Source organism: Octopus sinensis, linkage group LG5 (genome assembly GCF_006345805.1).
Source record: "Octopus sinensis linkage group LG5, ASM634580v1, whole genome shotgun sequence".
Taxonomy (NCBI): Eukaryota; Metazoa; Mollusca; class Cephalopoda; order Octopoda; family Octopodidae; genus Octopus; species Octopus sinensis.
In genome coordinates this window covers 542,561-562,939 of record NC_043001.1, presented here as the reverse complement: position 1 = coordinate 562,939, position 20,379 = coordinate 542,561, and the positions used below count along the sequence as shown (strand labels likewise).

The 20,379-nt window shown below is 38.0% G+C and overlaps 1 protein-coding gene across 3 annotated transcripts in view; it reads left to right on the top strand.

The window, feature by feature from the left end:
- The window catches only part of LOC115212029 (irregular chiasm C-roughest protein), a 275,233-nt gene that overhangs the window by 108,951 nt on the left and 145,903 nt on the right, over nucleotides 1-20,379 (top strand). For all 3 annotated transcript variants that reach the window (XR_004999319.1, XM_029780828.2, XM_029780829.2), the window contains exons 8-11: nucleotides 1,172-1,323; nucleotides 10,851-11,105; nucleotides 12,428-12,724; nucleotides 15,029-15,139. Coding sequence is in view for 2 of the 3 variants with exons in the window: in XM_029780828.2 (XP_029636688.1) it covers nucleotides 1,172-1,323; nucleotides 10,851-11,105; nucleotides 12,428-12,724; nucleotides 15,029-15,139 (815 nt within the window). In the remaining variant the exon portion in view is untranslated. The remainder of the gene's footprint in view (nucleotides 1-1,171; nucleotides 1,324-10,850; nucleotides 11,106-12,427; nucleotides 12,725-15,028; nucleotides 15,140-20,379) is intronic.

The window sequence follows — 20,379 nt, the reverse complement described above, 5'->3', positions numbered from 1 at the left end:
TGTTTTTGTGTTGAGTGTCTTGTAAATGATTGTTTTTTTTGCAATATTTTTTGTAATGTTTTCAGGTGTCTGTAATTGAATGGTGACTTCATTTTTTAGATCGATCGATAGATAGATAGATAGATAGATAGATAGATAGATAGATAGATAGATAGATAGATAGATAGATAGATAGATAGATAGACAGATAGACAGACAGACTGACAGACAGACAGACAGATAAAAAGATAGATAGATAAAAAGATAGACAGACAGACAGACAGGCAAGCAGGCAGATAGATAGACAAAAAGATAGATAGATAGATAGATAGACAGACAGACAGATAGATAGATGGATAGATAGATAGATCTATGGGTGGACTGACAGACAGATGGATGGCCCTTGGTTTCCTCATCAATAAATTGCTGCACCCCTCCCCCGAGTAGCTCCTCCACCTTCTACTTGTTCATTCTTTCCTCCTAGCTCAACTTTACTTCTCCTCTTTGCAAAGCTACCCCACATCTCACCATCCTACTATGGTGTCAACCTTTGTATTAGACCATGACCATGTTGCCTCAGATACACCAATATCTTCCATGAAGGCTGTATCTTAAATTATTTTTTCTCTAATTATTTAGCATTTAAACAGGTTGTATCAGGCCCAAATATCTGACCTGCCTTATGTTCAAACTGGTGAGGGATGGCCTCTTACATGTACCCAACTGTTGTTCTGAAAATAAACAATCACATCATCAAAATTTTGAAGCTATGAGATAAGGCATTAATTAATTTGAAACAATGGGAATAAATGAGCATTACATTTGACAGAGTAGTCAGAATACTAAAGGTTTAAAAAGATTAAGTAAAATTTCTGCCTTTCACATTTTATAATTTCACAGGAGAGAAAATCCAAAATCCCAATCTAATTAGGTAACTGTTAATTATTGGTCATGGATTTGTAGAATCAATAAAGCATCAGAAAAAAATATGTTGCATTATTTAGTCTCACTTTTTCAAGTTCTGAGCTCAAAAGCCACTCAGCTTTGCCTTTCATCTTTCTTTCCTAGAGGGGTCAATGAAATTAAATAGCCATCAGGTACCAAAGTCAAGCCTTCTGACAATATTGAAATCATTTATTTTATTATTGCTGTCAGATAAATAATTTCAATTTTATTTATTTGTTTTTTTCAGATGGTATCGTAATGGGAAACACTTAGCTCGGCAAACAGCAAGTGTTTTGAATCTGCCGTCCATATCTCATGTGTACCATGACAATACAATCACATGTGAAGCTACAAATTCAATTGGTAGTACGCGCAAAGAAAAAAGGCTGGATATCAAATGTAAGAACATCACCAGATCCTTCTGGAGTTTCTTTGTTAGTTTATGTTCTGTATGCGTGTGTGCGTGTGTGCGTGTGTGTGCGAGTGTGAGTGTGTGAGGGGTGACAGTTACTTTGAAGTTTTACCAAGTAAAGCTTTTCAAGTTGTGGTGAAGGAAGGGATGCCAATGAGTGGAATTATGGTAAAAAAGATTAAAGAAGCATCACAACTGGCCAGAATAAGGTTGCATTTAATATAAAATTAATAAGAGAATTTCTTTGATGTTTTGTTTCAATCATTCGACCATGGCCATGCTGTAGCACTGCCTTGAAGAATTTTAGTCAGATGAATGAAACCCACGACTTAAAAGCCTGGTGCTTATCTCTTAGTCTCTTTTGCCACACAACTAAGTTGCAGGAATATATACGCACCAATACCAGTTGTCAGGCAGTGGTGGAAGACAAACACAGACACAAAAATACACACACACACACACACACACACATATATATATATATATATATATAAAATGGCAATGTGAAATTTATATTTATATATATATATACAAAATAGCAATGGGAAAATTCTAAAATAATCAAGGTGGCTAGCAGCAATTTAAAACCAACAAAGAAATAACTAACCATCACTACAAATAAATTGATGCAGAATATGATGAAGGCCTACTAAAAAAAAAGGAAAAAAAAACTAGCCTCTCATCCACATCTCCATGCAAGCTGCAATGGTTTTTGTGAGCAGGTGGTTTGTACAATTTGTCACAGGTAGGAAACAGGCAGGACATTTGATTGCAGTGTCTTATAACCATATTTTGTTCATAGAAACCACACAGATTGTAGTTTAACATTTGTTACTAGGCTGTTCTAAATTCATGGAAATGTTGCTTATAATTTAAAGCCTTGTTATTAAACTTTTGAAAATATTGACACTACCTTCCATTGGTGACACATTGGAGGGCATGAATCACTGAGATAAGGGATGGAATGTTTGTCAGAATTTGATAAGTTTAGAACTTAAGGCTTGTTTATTTGTTATTTCATTAAAGACTGCTGTTTTGGCTGTGCAGACTTAATCATGAGTGGAATACACACACGCACGCACACACACACACACACACACACACACACACACACACACGCTCACACACACACACACACACACGCGCTCACACACACACACACACATATATATATATACTTTCTATTATATATTATGACATTTATTTCAATTAGCTATTATACATTTTATTACATTAATGAAGACAATAATTATTCAATTATTTATTTTTTTCCTTTTTTTTAGTAGGCCTTCATCATATTCTGCATCAATTTATTTGTAGTGATGGTTAGTTATTTCTTTGTTGGTTTTAAATTGCTGCTAGCCACCTTGATTATTTTAGAATTTTCCCATTGCTATTTTGTATATATATATATAAATATAAATTTCACATTGCCATTTTATATATATATATATATATATATATGTGTGTGTGTGTGTGTGTGTATTTTGTGTCTGTGTTTGTCTTCCACCACTGCCTGACAACTGGTATTGGTGTGTATATATTCCTGCAACTTAGTTGTGTGGCAAAAGAGACTAAGAGATAAGCACCAGGCTTTTAAGTCGTGGGTTTCATTCATCTGACTAAAATTCTTCAAGGCAGTGCTACAGCATGGCCATGGTCGAATGCTGTAAAGATATACATCTAAATTGAATTAAGAGAATATGGAGTACGCCATAATAATTATTTAATAGTCTTGTATAATTTTAATTAATAAATGCCTTGTAAGATACTCCTCCAATTGCTTATGACTGCCCAAGATCATCTTGCCCAGAGTTAGCAAATATGCTAAACGAAAGGTTAGTGGGACTGTGCCCACCTCTGTATATGTGTGTGTGTGTGTGCGGAGTGGTTGGAGTTAGGAAGGGCATCCAGCTGTAGAAACACTGCCAGACCAGACTGGAGCCTGGGGCAGCCCCTGGCTCCCCAGACCCCGGTCGAAACCGTCCAACCCGTGCTAGCGCGGAAAACGGACGTTAAACGATGATGATGATGATGATGATGATATATATATATATTGGATGAACATGAGTTTGTCCTTTAATTGGAGTAAATTTCAAAAATTGTTTCTTCATATTTTACTTTTGAATTTACTAATGTAAGTTTGTATAGGTATGAAAACTTATATAGAAATAATCAGTTTATGATTTAACTTATTAAACACCGTTCAACACAGTCATTTGTATTTATGTAATCGAGGAGATTAGATGTTAAAATGGATTATAGTTTTTATCATTCCTGTTGCTATACAATTTGTTTCATACAAAAAGATGCAGATATTCATAATAGAAAATCAGAATACTCAGATTTGTACTCGCCGGTAGCTGCGATAAAAACTAAAAAATACATTAGAAGTACATAGATTTTTCTCTTAGTAATCATATTGTATTAATGTTCGTTCTTGGAGTCATGCCTATTTTAAACAAGACTTGAGAACTAATTAAAAGGTTACGGATGTGAAATGGTAAATCAATCAATTAATAAATAAAGTGAACTACAATCAGCTCATTTGGTTTTACTATTGGCAAAAATGGCTCACCCTAAATACAGCAATATATGTTTCAATATACAGGTTTACCTCAAGAATCTTATTAAACAAATATGTGTGTGTGTGTGTGTATTTATATATAGAGAGAGAAAGAGAGAGATACATACACAAACACATGTATCAGATATGTGTGTGTGTATACATGTGTGTGTTTATACACATTTTTATTTCTTTAGTTGTATGTGAATCAGTGAGTGTTTGCTCACATACACACACTTACATCCTGGCATTCACATGTAGACATATACCCACTTTCTTGCTGTAAAGATATACATCTAAGTATGTTCAATACCCAAAAACTGAATACCAATCTAAACATTGATTATATGTCCAAATTATTCAAGTTCTCTGGCTTATTCTAGCTAAAGAAAAATCTCCAAAGTGAATCAATAGTTTTTAGATTTTTTCTGTGACTAGTTTGGGTTTGCTTTTTTCTAAGAAGAAGAAAAATTCTTTCTACCTTTTTATTTTCAACATTTGACATAGAGAAATATATTCATATAAATATAATGTGTGTATATATGTGTTTCTTTTTTGTTTTTATTTTATTTGTTTATTTATTGCTAAAACGTTTCTTCTATTCAAGAGTCTTTGATTCCTCTGTATTAACTTCTTCTTCTGTTCTTTTCCTTTGTTTATTTCCATCTTACCTGCTTTGCAATGTCATTCTTTTGTTTTGGGTTTTGTTTTTTTGTTTTGGATCTTCTTTAAAGGTTTAATATGTGTGAAAGTGTTTTCTTTCTTTAGCCTTTTTTTTTTTATCCCATATCTTGTTTTATGCATTGACATCTGTAGTCACATGACTACATAAATAATGCTCATTTCTAACGTTCTAAAACACACACGCACAATATATATCTATATCTATATCTATATATATATATATCTATATATATATATATATATATATATATATATATATATATATATATATATATGGGACAGGGGGAGAGAATGTATGTGTGTGTGCTGGTCGGTAATTATATTTGTAAGTGTATATGTGTTTGTCATCATCATTGTTGTTTAGCATCCATGTTCCATGCTGGCACGACAGTCTGACAGGATTCAATAAGCCTGAGGTCTGTGTTTGTCTCTTGTGTCTGCTTTGGCAAGGTTTCTATAGCTTTAGAGAATGCACTGGATGCATTTTTTATGGCACCAGCATTAGTGAGGTTACCAAGACTCCTTTACAGAGAAGGGATGCAGTATTGAGGGAGGTGGCTTTGAACAAGGTATAGAGAGGTTAAAGTAAGGAAAGGAACAGGAATATGTGTTTGCTATAGAGGAGGTATTAGGACATGCACTTAAGGTAAGAGAAGGTAGATAGGGAGAAACTAGGAGCAGAGAATTAAGGTGAAATGGGTATCAAAAGGAATGATTCCAAGAAGAGGAATTATAGATAGCTATTAAAAAGGCGAGGAATATGTGCAGGTGTACTCTCATATAATTACAGTAACTGAGAAATACCTTGAGTAGTGAGGTAGGAGCAGGTGTTACAAAGGTAGTTTGCTGGGAAGATCTGACAAGTACAGATTGAGTGTTCTTGCAGTGAGGCCATGGACACTGACAATATGCTTCTAGGGCCATATTTTTGTTAAGAGGGAGAGGTCCTCTTCAATACAGGGAATCACTATTCACCTCGATCCTTTACCACCTTCTCCACGAGACTCAACAACCTAAGGATGGGCTTCACTACTTTGTCTTGCATCTTCCTGGTTCTCCCTCTTCCACGAGTTCCATCAACATTTAGTGATTGGCACTTGCTTGTACAGCTGTCCTCATTACAGATGCATCATATGACTACAGCAGCACAGTCTTCTCACTTCCACGTCTGATACCTCTCCTGCCCAATTATTCTCTCAGTGTATTTGCACTTTGTCATACATATGCACTGACATCGCATTGAGCCATGTGCCTTCACTGGTGGAGAAATATGCTCACACACACACACACACACACACACACACACACACACACACATATGTATATGGTTAGTGAGAGCTGTACAAGCCATGTACAGAGATGCTGTCAGTAAGATGTGGGTTGGCAACAAGTACAGTGAAGAATTCTGGGTAGGGGTAGGGGTCCACCAAGATTCAGTCCTCAGCCCCCTCCTATTTATCATAGTCCTCCAGGCAATAACAGAGGAATTCAAGACAGGATGCCCCTGGGAGCTCCTCTATGCTGATGACCTTGCTCTAATTGTTGAGTCACTATCAGAACTAGAGGAGAAGTTTCAGGTGTGGAAGCAAGGATTAGAATCGAAGGGCCTTAGAGTCAACCTAACAAAAACCAAAGTCCTAATAAATAGGATGGCAGACAGCCCACAAATCTCTTCATGTAGATGGCCCTGCTCGATCTGTAGAAAAAGCATAGGTAGAAACTCCATAAGATGTACCCAGTGTAAGCTATGGACATATAAGAAGTGCAGCAATATCAAAGGAAGGCTAACTGGGAAGATAGTTTTTGTATGTGGCAGATGCTCAGGATCAATAAACACTGAAAAATGTGCAGAAAACAGCTTCCATCACATTCCATGGGGTAAAACTACAAGTAGTTGATAGCTCCCGTTACCTAGGTGACCAAGTCAGTAGCGGGTGGTAGATGCTCTGAAAGTGTAGCTGCTAGAATAAGAATAGCCTGGGCTAAGTTCAGAGAGCTCTTACCTCTGCTGGTGACAAAGGGCTTCTCACTCAGAGTAAAAGGTAGATTGTATGACACGTGTGTGAACAGCCATGCTACATGGCAGTGAAACATGGGCCGTGACTGCTGAGGACATGCGTAAGCTTGCAAGGAATGAAGCCAGTATGCTCTGCTGGATGTGTAATGTCAGTGTGCATACATGACAGAGTGTAAGCGCCCTGATAGAAAAGTTGGACTTAAGCATCAGATGTGGCATACAAGAGAGATGACTGCACTGGTATGGTCATGTGTTGTATATGGATGAGGAGAGTTGTGTGAAGAAGTGTCACACACTAGTAGTAGAGGAACCTATGGAAGAGGTAGGCCCAGGAAGACCTGGGATGAAGTGGTGAAGCACGACCTTCACACACTGGGCCTCACCGAGGCAATGACGAGTGACTGTGACATTTGGAGATATGCTGTGCATGAGAAGACCATAACCTGTGGCCTATGCTAGTGCAGTATAGCCAGTCCATTTAAGAGTACCTTTCAATCATTGGGCAATAAACTGCGCTTGTGAGGACTTGTTGAGGCAAGTGAAATCATTGTCGTGGCCACTGGCAGGAGTACCATCTGATTGGCACTCCTGCCAGTGGCACATAAAAAGCACCATTCGAGCATGGTCGTTGCCAGTGCTGCCTGACTAGCTCCCATGCCAGCGACATGTAAAAAGCACCCACTATACTATCGGAGTGGTTGGCATTAGGAAGGGCATCCAGCTGTAGAAACTTTGCCTGAGTGGATTGGATCCTGGTGCAACCATCTAGTTTGCCAGCCCCCAATCAAACCGTCCAACCCATGGCAGCATGAAAAGCAGACATTAAATGATAATGATGTTGATGATGATATGTATATCATCATCATCATCATCATCATCGTTTAACGTCCGTTTTCCGCGCTAGCACGGGTTGGACGGTTCGACCGGGGTCTGGGGAGCCAGGGGCTGCTCCAGGCTCCAGTCTGATCTGGCAGTGTTTCTACAGCTGGATGCCCTTCCTAACGCCAACCACTCCGCGAGTGTAGTGGGTGCTTTTTACGTGCCACCTGCACAGGCGCCAGAGGGGTCTGGCATCGGCCACGATCGGTTGGTGCTTTTTATGTGCCACCGGCACAGAAGCCAGTCGAGGCGGTGCTGGCATCGGCCATGTTCGGATGGTGCTTTTTATGTGCCACCGGCACAGAAGCCAGTCGGGGCGGTGCTGGCATCAGCCACGTTCGGATGGTGCTTGTTATGTGCCACCGACACAGAAGCCATTCGAGGCGGGGTTGGCATCGGTCACGTTCGGATGGTGCTTTTTATGTGCCACCGGCACAGAAGCCATTCGAGGCGGGGTTGGCATCAGTCACGTTCAGATGGTGCTTTTTATGTGCCACCGGCACAGAAGCCAGTGGAGGCTGCACTGGCGACGGCCACATTCTGATGGTGCTTTTTATGTGTCACCGGCACAGGTATCACAACTACTGTTGATGGAATCAATTGTTACTGCTTCCTGTTTATCTTCTGTAGAAGCAAAGAATTCTACATGCTTGTTAACTTGCATGTGCTGTAGGAGTGAGGTGAAGACACTTTGGAACTGTTCATTCAGTGTTTCACTTATCCTCATCGTGTTTCCCCATGAGGGAACCATCTTTTTGAAGGAGTGGCCTTACCCTGCAATGCACAGAGGCAGTCTCCTTGGTGTACCTAAAGAAGGCTCAAGGGTCTGATTTTATATTTCTTATGACTCAGGCTTCTCTTTCTGGTTTTTCCTTGTCATGGGAGTCCTTCAGTTGTTTCTCCAGCAATGCTGTTTCCAGGAAGGGTTTCTCACTGCTGTTGAGTTCTCTGTTGAGGCAGTTTGCAATCTTTGTATGCCATCTCATGAGAACTTTTCTCTCCCTGAGAATCTTGTTTTTATGTGCAGTGGCCCTTCTCTCTGGGACAAAATTGTAGCATATGGCTTGCATTATGGACATGAAGGCTTTCAATTTCATGCCTAATTCAGGTGTAGAGAGACATTGGGACCAATCCCGTTTAGTGATCTCTTAATTGATTTCCTGTCTGCTTTGTGGTAGTTCAAATTGGATAGATTTTGGGTGCTTCTCATAGGCTGCATGTCTGTGGGATCCTTTGGTCCATACATTGTGAGCTCTGTTATGTTGTGATCTGAGAGACTAGTGTTGGTGTCACTTTCACATCATGGATGCAATGCACATTGTTTGTGAAGCAGAGATCAAGTATATTGTTTGCCTTGGTTGGTTGGAGTATTGTTCGTAAGGTTGAGTAGGGATTCCACCTGACTTTACTCACATCATTTCATTCCTAAGAGGAAAAGGACTTTGGGCCATTTCACATTGGGCAGGTTGAAGTCACCAATGAGAAATATACTGATATGCTCTTCTATTGTTGTTAAGACTTCTATTCTTGTAAGGCTGTCTTCGAATAGGCCTGTGTGATATGTGGCATCTGGTGAGCAATATGAAGTACATATAACTATGTCAAGTTGTCTTACATGTACAATTAGTGAGTTTGAGTGTGGCAAAAGGATCTGGGGTGTGAGATCTTCATGGATGTACATTGCAACTCCACTATGGCTCCTGTCTTTTCTCTCGCTTTGCAATTTCCCGTACTTTGTTATGTGTACTTCTGCATCTGCGATTTTGGGTTTTAAGTGCATTTCAGTGAGTGCTATGCATAAGGCTTGATTGAAAGTCACTAGGTCTCACAGGAATACAATTTTAGTTCTGTTACTGCGTTGTAACAGTCCTCTTACATTTAAGAAGTATATTGATGTGACCTCTGTGTTGATGCCAGTGGTGGCCACCATGGATCCATTGGTTGTGACAATCTTGCATGTTGGCAGGGATGGTTCCTATTCTGGAACTGATGAAGCAAGGTTAGTTGTTGCACAATCTTTTGAGCTATGCATAAAAAAGATTGTTGTTCAGCTGCAACCCTTATGATGGCTTCTGGGTAGGGCTGGTCTTTAGAGATAGTGTGTACTACATCAGAGCATTTTAGCTTTGATGCAGGTGATGCACAACTTTTTCCTCTTTGGAATACTCCTGTGTCTTTTGGAGGAAGGTATTTGCTTTTGTTCTGCCAGTTTGGGATGCAGGAAGCAGCAGTTTGCACCATCATTTCCATATCAGCAGTCACCATGCAGGAAGAATTTACAAACTCGTGATTCCTAACTTTCTGTGGCTTTGCAAATTGACTGTCTGATGTTTTCATTTTATTTGGAGGCCCTCTTTTGCTTTTTGCTTAATTTTTTCTTCTTTTATCCTCATTGTTTAGCCCTTTATTGGCTCTTTTGCACTTTTGGGGGTTGATATTGGTGGTAGTAGGACCATCGGTGCTAGTATCTTCTTCCTTGGCAGGTCTCTCAATTTTGGCTTATGTTTCAAGTGTTCATTTGTGGATTAGTGTGGCCAGGGGAACATCTGTCACTCACATCAGGGTCCCCATCCTTGTCATCCTTTTTTTTTTCTTTACTACCCAAAGGGGCTAAACACAGAGGAGACAAACGAGGACAGACAAACAGATTAAGTCGATTACATCGCCTCCAGTGCGTAACCGGTACTTAATTTATCGACCCCCCCAAAGGATGAAAGGCAAAGTCGACATTGGCGGAATTTGAACTCAGAATGTAATGGCAGACGAAATACAGCTACGCATTTCGCCCGGCGTGCTAACATGTCTGCCAGCTCGCCACCTTCATCCTTGTCATATTTTTTGAGTTTCTGTGCAAAGACGGTGTCTAGTGTGCTAATGTGAGTTCTGATGAGAGCATAGGAGCTGATATATTCTTGTCTTCTTTTGCTCTATCTGAGCTGTGGTCCTTATACAGACATTGCACTTTAGAGCTGCCATTATAACATTATTTGGATTGTCTCCTCCAGCTATTTGCCACCTTCTCAATAACCGCTTCAGTTCTTCACTGACCCAGTGAATATATCCAGCATGGCCACAGCTCATGAGCTGAAACTAGATAAAATAATATAAATACATACATGCATACATACATATGTATACAGATACGTACATATATGCCACATGTTCATTTTTTAAATACATGTATTTATATGTATATATAGTTACATTTATCTATACTGGTGTGTGTATCTATACATGTGACTGTATGTGTGTATCTATGTGTGTGTGTGTTGTGTGTGTATGAACAATTTTATATATACACATATATTTCCGTACATTGAGCTTTTACAAGATTCTTTTCATCTCTTCTTTATCTTTCTCCCTGACAGATGGTCCACGTTTCATTAGTGCTAGTAGTCATGTAGCAGTAGACCCGAGAGAGAATGCTAAGCTGAAGTGTGAAGCTGATGGTAATCCTCAACCGAGCATCATTTGGCGGAAAAAAGGTTCCCATAATATCTTGGGAAGTGGTTCGACCTTGGAGCTTGTAGAAGTCAATGATGCAGACCTAGGCACCTACTATTGTACAGCCACAGTTGTTGGTTTTAGTGAAATCAGTCGAGAAGTACTGCTTTTAAAGAATGGTAAGTCATGCTACTTCCTGTATTTCAGTGGTTTTGAAATCAGTAGTGTAGAAGTTCACACCTAAAAAGGAAAGTCAAAGCAAGTTTTTGTTGAGACTTGGGTCAGTTTTGGTTGAGCAGACCCATGGTTTGTTTTAGAACAGAAGATGTCAGATATTTCAAACATACTTTGTGTATGCATGGTCAACTAAACCTCTGTACTATCAAAATCAAATCCCACTGATAAAAAAAAAGGAGAAAAAGAAAAGAAAAATAGGATGAACAGGGATAAAGGAACACAATTCACTGATAAACAGGAAGAGTTGAACTTAGTGGCTCATGGTCACTCACATCAAAATGTCAAATAACAACTTTACAGTCAGCATGTATGCCTTAAACATTCAACAACAGCAAAACGAAAAGAGTAATGGAAAACATCTGAAACTTGTAAAACTCCCCCAGTAACTAATTTTCAACAGCTGTAGTTGAATTGCATTAATATTGACAAATGTGATAACATTTTGGCCCCCTTAACTAAATGAAAAGTGAAAATGAGAGTTTTTGCTTGCTCTTAGATAGCTAAAATGGTTTCTCAACTAAGTAATTGCTATAAGTGTTTTAAGCTATAAGATTGATTTCAGTCTGGGCATATATGACTCTCGACTTTATTGAGAAGGTAAAATGAGATTGTGTAGCATTCATGCCTTTCTAAAAGACATTTGTGAGGAAGGGTAAGAAGTGAAATTGCTTCAGTTGGGTATCAACATCAGATTTTGACTGAATCTCTCTGAAAGTATAAAACATTATCAACAACAAATCATCATTATCATGCACTTTTTTCCTTATATTGGCCCTGGTTAAACAAGTCTACAGCAGAGTTATGGAAATGCATGTAGGTGATACCTGAAATCTTAGATTTAAGATCTGATATCACCCATATATTCATATATCTTTCTTGGTCTTTCTCTACAATGAATTTCTCTCCTTTTGAATACTAAGCACTCTTATCTATCAATCACAGTTCTTCCATAATCAACACTTTTGCTTATAGTTGAAATTAGAGCAAAACTATTCAAAATATATTCTAACATGAAAGAAAAAAAAAAGTTTCTTTTTTTAAAATAGGGAAGTTTAAGAAACTGCATTCTTTCTTCAATGGCTGTAGTCAATCAAAACCTATTGCCAAGAGAGTTCATCGTTAAGTATACAGCAAGAGACACAAGTTCCCCACCTTCTATTTTCCTCTTTGTCAGTCAACTTCATGCCTGTGTGTGTGTGTGTGTATTCCTCCCTATCCACACATACATGTTCATATAATTCTTATTTATTTTTTTAATTTTCAGGTCCTCCTCGCATTATGAGTGACGGAAAATTTTATACAAGTCAAGAGAAAACAGCACACATTGAATGTATTGCTATATCCGTCCCGAAACCAGTCAGTATGTATTGGATGAAGAATGGCAGAACGCTTGATAATACAAACTCAGACCGTTTTTCAACGAATAATGAAGAATTACCATATGGTATGAAGAGCACATTAGAAATCCTTAAAGTCCACAAAGAGGATTTTGGCAGTTACAACTGCAGTGTGGCCAACAAATATGGTGAAGATATAGCCATTATTACACTGGCTGAGAAAGGTAAGTCCATCTCAGAATAATTCTTTTGTCAATTCTTCAAAAAAATCTGTCTCCTTAAGTAGTTGTTGTTAAACCCCAGGTCAGCTTTCAATAAGAAGACTTGATCAAAGACACTCAAGCTATGATCATCTCTATTTATTTCAAACATATCATATGTAGGGCTACATTATGCTGTGGAGCTCCATTATCCAATGTGTCATGCCTTTTCTGTGCTTGTTGTGAATCATGAGGTCAACTCCAATTGAGTAAACCTACAAACAAAGATGCTGTGACCCCTTTTTTATTCAGATGTAGTAAATGAACAGCTACAATATCCAAAGTAACCTTTTTAAGACAGTAAGATGTAATTTGAGCTGCTCAGCATAGTAAATGGACAATCAAATAAAAAGGTGTGATTTGAGAGAGAATTCGATGCTTTTTATAGCATTTTTAGTGCTCCCAAAGATGGTTCCTATGTTGGCCTCAAGAGTCTTTGCAACTATTTCTGCTACCATGGTTAATCTGATTGGTCAGGTTAAGTCAAGTTTAGTGAGCACAGAGAATATTTTGTTGCTTAATACATCATAGATAAAAGAAGTCTTTATGCTGTTTTTTAGGGCTATCCTGAGTGAACGAATCTGATCAAAATATTCCATCTATGACCATCCCATTATCTTTTTCTTAATTCAACATAATGAACCTACATGTGTATTATCCTTTTTAAGACAATAATAAGTGATTTTGAGGAATATGTACTTATTATTTTTAGCAAGTCAAGTGACCATATAGAAACTCTCTCACTGGCTCATAAAAAATATCAATAAAGAAATAAAAATCAGGGATAGAATGACTCATTTATGTAATGTTCATGTAATGTATTTGCAAGGATAAATAAAACAGCAATGAGCAGGAGTTAACCACGACTTGCAAAAGGCTTCTGTCATTCATGGATTGTGGCAGAAGGGAAGTAGCATATCAAGATATTGAGTGATCTTCAGACAGGGGGATCTGCTTTGAATACTTACAACAAAGAGGATTTACACTATAGAGATTAAGGATTTAGGGAGATGTTAAACCTAGCAACATTATATAAACCACTTTTAAAAGGTACATGACCATTCATCAGGCTAGAAACAGCAATTAACTCAGTCTACCATTTTAAGATAAATACACAGACTCATTTGAGAACCTCTAACACTGCCTAAAATAAAGATTGCATGGACAATCTTTAATAAAAAAGATGCTTGATTAGGGCTGATGTAAGTGTAGTGGAAAAGGTGTATCAGAATGTGTTGAGGTAAACAGATGCGATAGGCATGTGGATGCCTTCAAAGTAAACAAATAAATAACATGTTTATGTTGAATGAACCACACAACCATGTCTGCACATACATACATATGTTGTTAACATCACATCATAAGAATTTATAAACTTTTGACAGATCCTAAAATAACTAATTTTTAACAACTGAACTCAGTGTAGAAAAGTTATAAATAATGCTTTCTGCTATAGGCACAATGCCTGGAATTTGTGGAGAGGAGGATAGTCAATCACACCGACCTCAATACTTGGCTAGTATCAACCTCGAAAGGATAAAAAGCAAAGTCAACCTCGGTGGAATTTGAACTCAGAATGTAAAGACAAACGAAATGCCATTTTGTCCGGCATGCAAATGAATCTGCCAGAAAAGCTATAAATAGTAGCATATAAATATTGAGATGAAAGATCCTTTGAATCAAAAATTTCAAAAGTTGTTTGTTTTCTTAAACAATGGTCTTCTGGTTATTTCTTAAACAGAGAACCAAATTTGCAAAATTGGTTTTGATTCTTGGTTGCAACAATTTCACTTCGTATATACCCTTAATCTTCTTAATTGTAGAAGCCATAACTTTCTCAACTTCTATAAATAAAGAGAAATATAATTAATATCACTAAAGGAAGACAGCTGTCTAAAAACAGGTTAACTTGGCCATTCAATGAGCAGAGATTGATAAAATGAGTAGCAGACATAAATATATGCATATTGATGTAACTATTTTACTGAAGCACTTGTTAGTGGTGCTCCAGCATGGCCACACCACCAATGACTGAGGCCAGTAATAAAAGAATAAAACTGTAAAATGATGATGATGATGATGATGTTCGCACATGAAGGCCTAGTATACTGGGGATACAACAACCCATCTTCAACTCAATGTCACCATTGTAATTTCCATGAAATACTGATATGACATTCTCGTTACTAACAAATACTCAATGAATTTGCCTTTTACATGAAAACAACTCTCTCTACACTGTTGCTAATCTTCTTTCTTCTATTGCAGATGTCTTACCAATGCCATATATAATTGGTGGCGCCGTAGGAAGTGTAGCAGTCATTTTAATCATTATTTTAGCTTGTGTGATATACCATAGATACAAAAACACTGACTCAGGTGAGTAGCTGAAGAAGATTAATGATGCATGTTGAAAGTATAAACCTTACTCACCCAGTGACTAAGCATCAACATGGTGGTAGTGGTAGTGATGGTGGTGGTGGTATGGAGTAATTCTAAAATGAGTTTTCAGGACATATATTAAACCATCTGAAAAGAAGACATCAAAGGAATTGCTTATATTCCATATCATCATCAATGATACCTGTAATTCCATAATCTGTATACCAGAGTTAAGTCACTGGAACTGTGACGTCTATATTGGTCAAGCTGCTAACGTTTTCTTTCTTTATATATACACCTCACAGTTTAATCAGTATTTTCTGATGGACTCCAGGGATTACAACCTCTACAAAGATACACATGCATTCTAACACTTGCACAGATACAGACTCTTTTATAGATATATGTCATTGTATGGAATGATTATCTTTATGAAAACACTTCAGTACTTTTGCTTTTACAACTTTGCTACGATGTTGCAAATTTTCCAAGTCACTTACATTCATTTAAGCCTGCAATGATACAGGGTTACCCTTACCCTATGACACAATCAGCAACTAGCTTTAATACCCGCTTCCCACTGTGAAACTTTCATCTTAGTCATTTCTATAACAAACTTATTTGTCCTTTTTCCAAAAAGTCAAAGATAATCAAATATACTGTTCATATATGTATGCACACACACACACACCGATTTTATTTAATAGCTCTGTTGGTGAGCAATATCCTTATTGGTTCCAAGGGAGTATATGTAACTCAGTGTAGAACAAATATTACAAATATTATATGGGATTTTAAAGAAATTTTTTCTGCTTTGTCACTACTGTTTACATCCTTTCCTCATGCACACTCACTCACACACAACACAACACACACACACACACACACACACACACACACACACACACACACACACACTGGGTATAAGAAGTATTTGAGGACATAGCTGATAATTAATAAAATAACTCTAATTTAGCAAAACCCAAATGTATTTTAATAAAACTGTGTGTACATATTCTCAAAAGGCTTTCTTATACAATTATTCTCTGAATTCACCTTCAGTTTTAATCATTGCTTCAATGCAGGACCAGAATTGTTGATATGCCTGCCCTAAGTGATCCTTATACATTTTCGGACATCATCTGGACAATGGCAGCCTTCAGTGCTGCTATGGTATTATAAGGATGTTGATCAGTCTCCCTTCCAACAGTGCTCCAAACACAAGATTTACATCTTTCAAGTTTGCAGGCCACAAGTTTGGTGCTACATAAATATCCTGATTGTCTGGCATCCATTCTTGGACTACGCTGGCTTTGTGAGAAGGTGCTGAGGTTTGTTGAAATACATATGGTCTTCTACTGTGTACTTCATCAATCCAAGGCTTAACAACTGTCTCCAGCACCTCAATGACTCCAGCAGCATTAATTCTAAGAATCTATGGAAAGATGTGAGGTGGCATGACATGACCTTCATTGTTCACCATTCCTAGAATGATCACAGTTTCTGGAAACTTGGCGTGCATCATTATGGGAAACACCAGAAGGATCTGCACATTTGTTATTTGAATCTGTTAGACTTTTGGTCTCAGTTGAATTTTTTCTGATCAGAGAAGAGACATGTTCATGAGGATTTTTAACATTTACAAGTAACCACTCAGTATGATTCAAATGATCCTCCCGTGTCTTTGCAGACATAAATTGGCCTTTCTTCAGTACACACACAACATGTATTGAACGTTCTTATGCACCACAGTTCTAATAGTCCACTCCAACACTTGAAACCTTTTAACGATGGCCTTCATTGATTTTCCAGAATCATTATTGACAACGTTTTGAACTCAATGGATAAATTGCAGTGTCCTTATAGTCTTAGAATATTTTTTCTCTTTGATATAGTTGAAACATTCCTACCAGAGGCTTCCAATTCCACTGGAACTTTGTGTACAAAACATCTTGCAGCATTTAGAAAGTTAGCAATTTCTAAATTGCTGTGCTTCACACATGTGGCAACAATAACTGCATGTCTTTTCATTTCTTGTATTAGCAATTTATCTGCCATGCGGTTTCTAAAATAAACTTGTAGATTGGTTTGAAGAGAGTAATATACTGATAATTAAGTGTCCTCAAGTACACCTCACATCCTGTATGTAAATATATATACACACAATTAAAGGAATATTTCAAAGACACAACTCAGCTTGATACAAATATCAATATAAGGGAAAGAATACACAACAAAGAAATTCTGTTATAGCTTAAGATGTCAAATAATTTATGCAAAGAGAAAGATAGAAAACATATGAAAATCAAATTACATATATCTATACATATGAGAGGGATGACTACTATGTGGTCAACCCTTATGCTAGAAGTAGATCCGCTATGGTTGCCCACATAGTGGTCATCCCTCTCATATGTATATAATACAATTTACTAGACCTTCAGATTTTAATATGCTAGACCACTAGTGTTAAATTGATGTTAATTAAATTAATATCCAATTTCTCACCTTCATTTTAAATATATATATATATGTATATATCCTCATCATTATCATAATTTAATGTCTGTTTTCCACGCTGGTATGGGTTGGATGGTTTGACAGGAGACTACCCTAAGTTCCAGTCATCAGTTTTGGTATGGTTTCTACGGTTGGATGCCCTTCCTAACACCAACCATTTTACAGAGTGTACTGGGTGCTTTTTATGTGGCACCATGCAAAAAGCACCCAGCACACCCGAGTACCTTTTCATGTGGCATTGGTATGGGTGTTCTTTACATGGTGGCAGCATGAGTGCTCTTCATGCAGTGCCAGCACGAGTGTTTTCTATGTTGCCCCAGTATGAGTGTTGTTTACATGACACTGGCATAGGTGCTCCCTATGTGACACTGGTACAGGTTCCACTAATGTTGCACCTGCACGAGTGCCTTTTGACAGGATGTTGGCATGGCTTTTTATGTGGCAACAGTAGCTGTGGGTTCACCACGTGACTTGCAAGACAAAGAAATCTCAGCTGAGAGAGGGTGAGGAACCTAGAGAAAGAACCATATGCCAGGTGAGAGGCTGGAGTATGATAGAGGGAGAGGCATGGCTGTCTTACTACTGAGGAGATTTATGGGTCCCCCGGTTGGGCAAGGAAGCAGAGGGAAGTGGGAGAGAAAGAGAGAGAGACAGAGACAGTGCGAGTGAGAGAGAGAGAAGGCCTACACATAGAAAACAGTGGTGCAGGGAGTGTGAGTAGGGGGCAGAGGAGATGTTCCATTAGAGTGAGAGAGATAGCAAGTGATGTTGAGGGGAACTGAAGGGGTGGTGTTGGGGATTATGGGGAGATGGGTTGCAGGTGATTTTTGCCAGGGAACAGAATTGTGTGTGTGTGCATGCACGTGCACGTGCTTGTCTGCATGAGGGGAAGGGAGTTATGGCCATAAAGGACATGCCTGTATATATGGAGGACTTTGATTTACTTAGCTTGATGAGTCTTCTCAAGCACAGCAAATCACCAGAAGTCTGACTCTCTTGTCATCTCCTCTTTGGGGCTCAACGTATGAAGATCCTTTCTCACCACTCTGTCCCACATCTTCCTGAGTTTATCCCTCATGCCAGTTCCCTCCACAATTAGAGATCAGCTCTTCTTTATACAACTGTCCTCATCCATAAGCATCACAGACACATGCACACACATATAAATATATACATATAATATGTATATATATAATATACACACACACACATACATATATACACACACATATACATATATATATATATATTATTGTGGTCTGGGGAGAGTCTTTCTCTTTTAGTGCCTTATCAATTTAACACACTCACCAGTTCGATTTCCACTCATTTACTTATTTTTTCTACTAAAATTTTCGTTGTGTCTTGCAACCTTTTCAATAGTCATTAACTCTGTCTGTTATCAGAATTGTGTTCTTTTTCTTTTATTTGTTTGTGCGCATGCAAAAAATGAAATATCTGTCTATATATATATCTGAACCTGGTGTTCACCATATTAAGCTCATTCGCAAATGCTGGCTACCAGATATGGCTGCATACTTGAGGTTGTTTGTTCTACTAAGCAAATATCTGAAAATCTTCAAGTATCCATAAAGATTTTATTATGACAAATAAGAAGAGTGGAGTAAGAAAGTAATGCTATTACAATTGTTCAAGGCTGGTTCAATATTGTCAGTTTTGTAAAGTTAGTTAATAATGCTTGCAAAATATTGATTACTTCAAGAGCAGAAGGAAGAACAATAGAACAAACAGATGGAAAGAAATAGAATTACACGAGCAATTTATGCAAGAAACTGAGGAGCTTGTAAGTAAAGAACACTGGTTATGGCTGACAGATGGAAACCTGAAACAGGAAACGAAAGTGCTACACAGGAAGAAGCCATCAGGACAAATCTGATAAAGATGGATAAAATTCAGCCAGACAGCAAAGAGAATCTGCAGGAGGAGAGACAAAAGTATTAACATCACCTGAATTGATGCAGTAAGTTAACACAAAAAGAGTATAAGCATTGGTATAGCTGTAGATAAAAGAGTGCATTGGGATGTTAGCTAAGTGAGTGGCTTTGAAATAACAGGAAAGGGGTAAGAACACAAACTAGAGACTGAATCAAGGGGACAGATATGATTAAAGAGAACAAGACAAATGGACAGTATAAAATCATAGACTTCACAATACCATATGATAATAGGAGGGATATCAAAGAATTTTTAAAAATTGAGGCATACCAGGACCTAGCCAGAGAGAGACGAAGAGATTGTGGAAAACTAAGACAACAATTATTCTTGTGGTACATGGGGGTACTTGGCATATCGCCCAAACTGTGAGCTATGAAAAAGAAAGATATTGGAATTAAGACTCTATTATCTGTTTTGACATGGTTTCTCGAAGTGGATGTCCTTCCTGGATGCTTTATACGTGGCACAGTTCTCCAGCTTACCAGTTCCAATCAAACAGTCAAGACCAGCAAGCATGGAAAGCAGACACTAAATGATGTATGACAGCCTTTACATTTCTGATTCTTTTATGGATTTCAACCAAATAACTCAACCCCAGGACTTATCTTTTAAAGTCTGGTACTTATTTTATCAGTCTCTCATGCTGAACCGCTAAGTTATGGGGATGTAAACTAACCAACACCAGTTGTCAAGCAGTGGTGTGGGGCAGACACACATCATCATCATCATCATCATCGTTTAACGTCCGCTTTCCATGCTAGCAT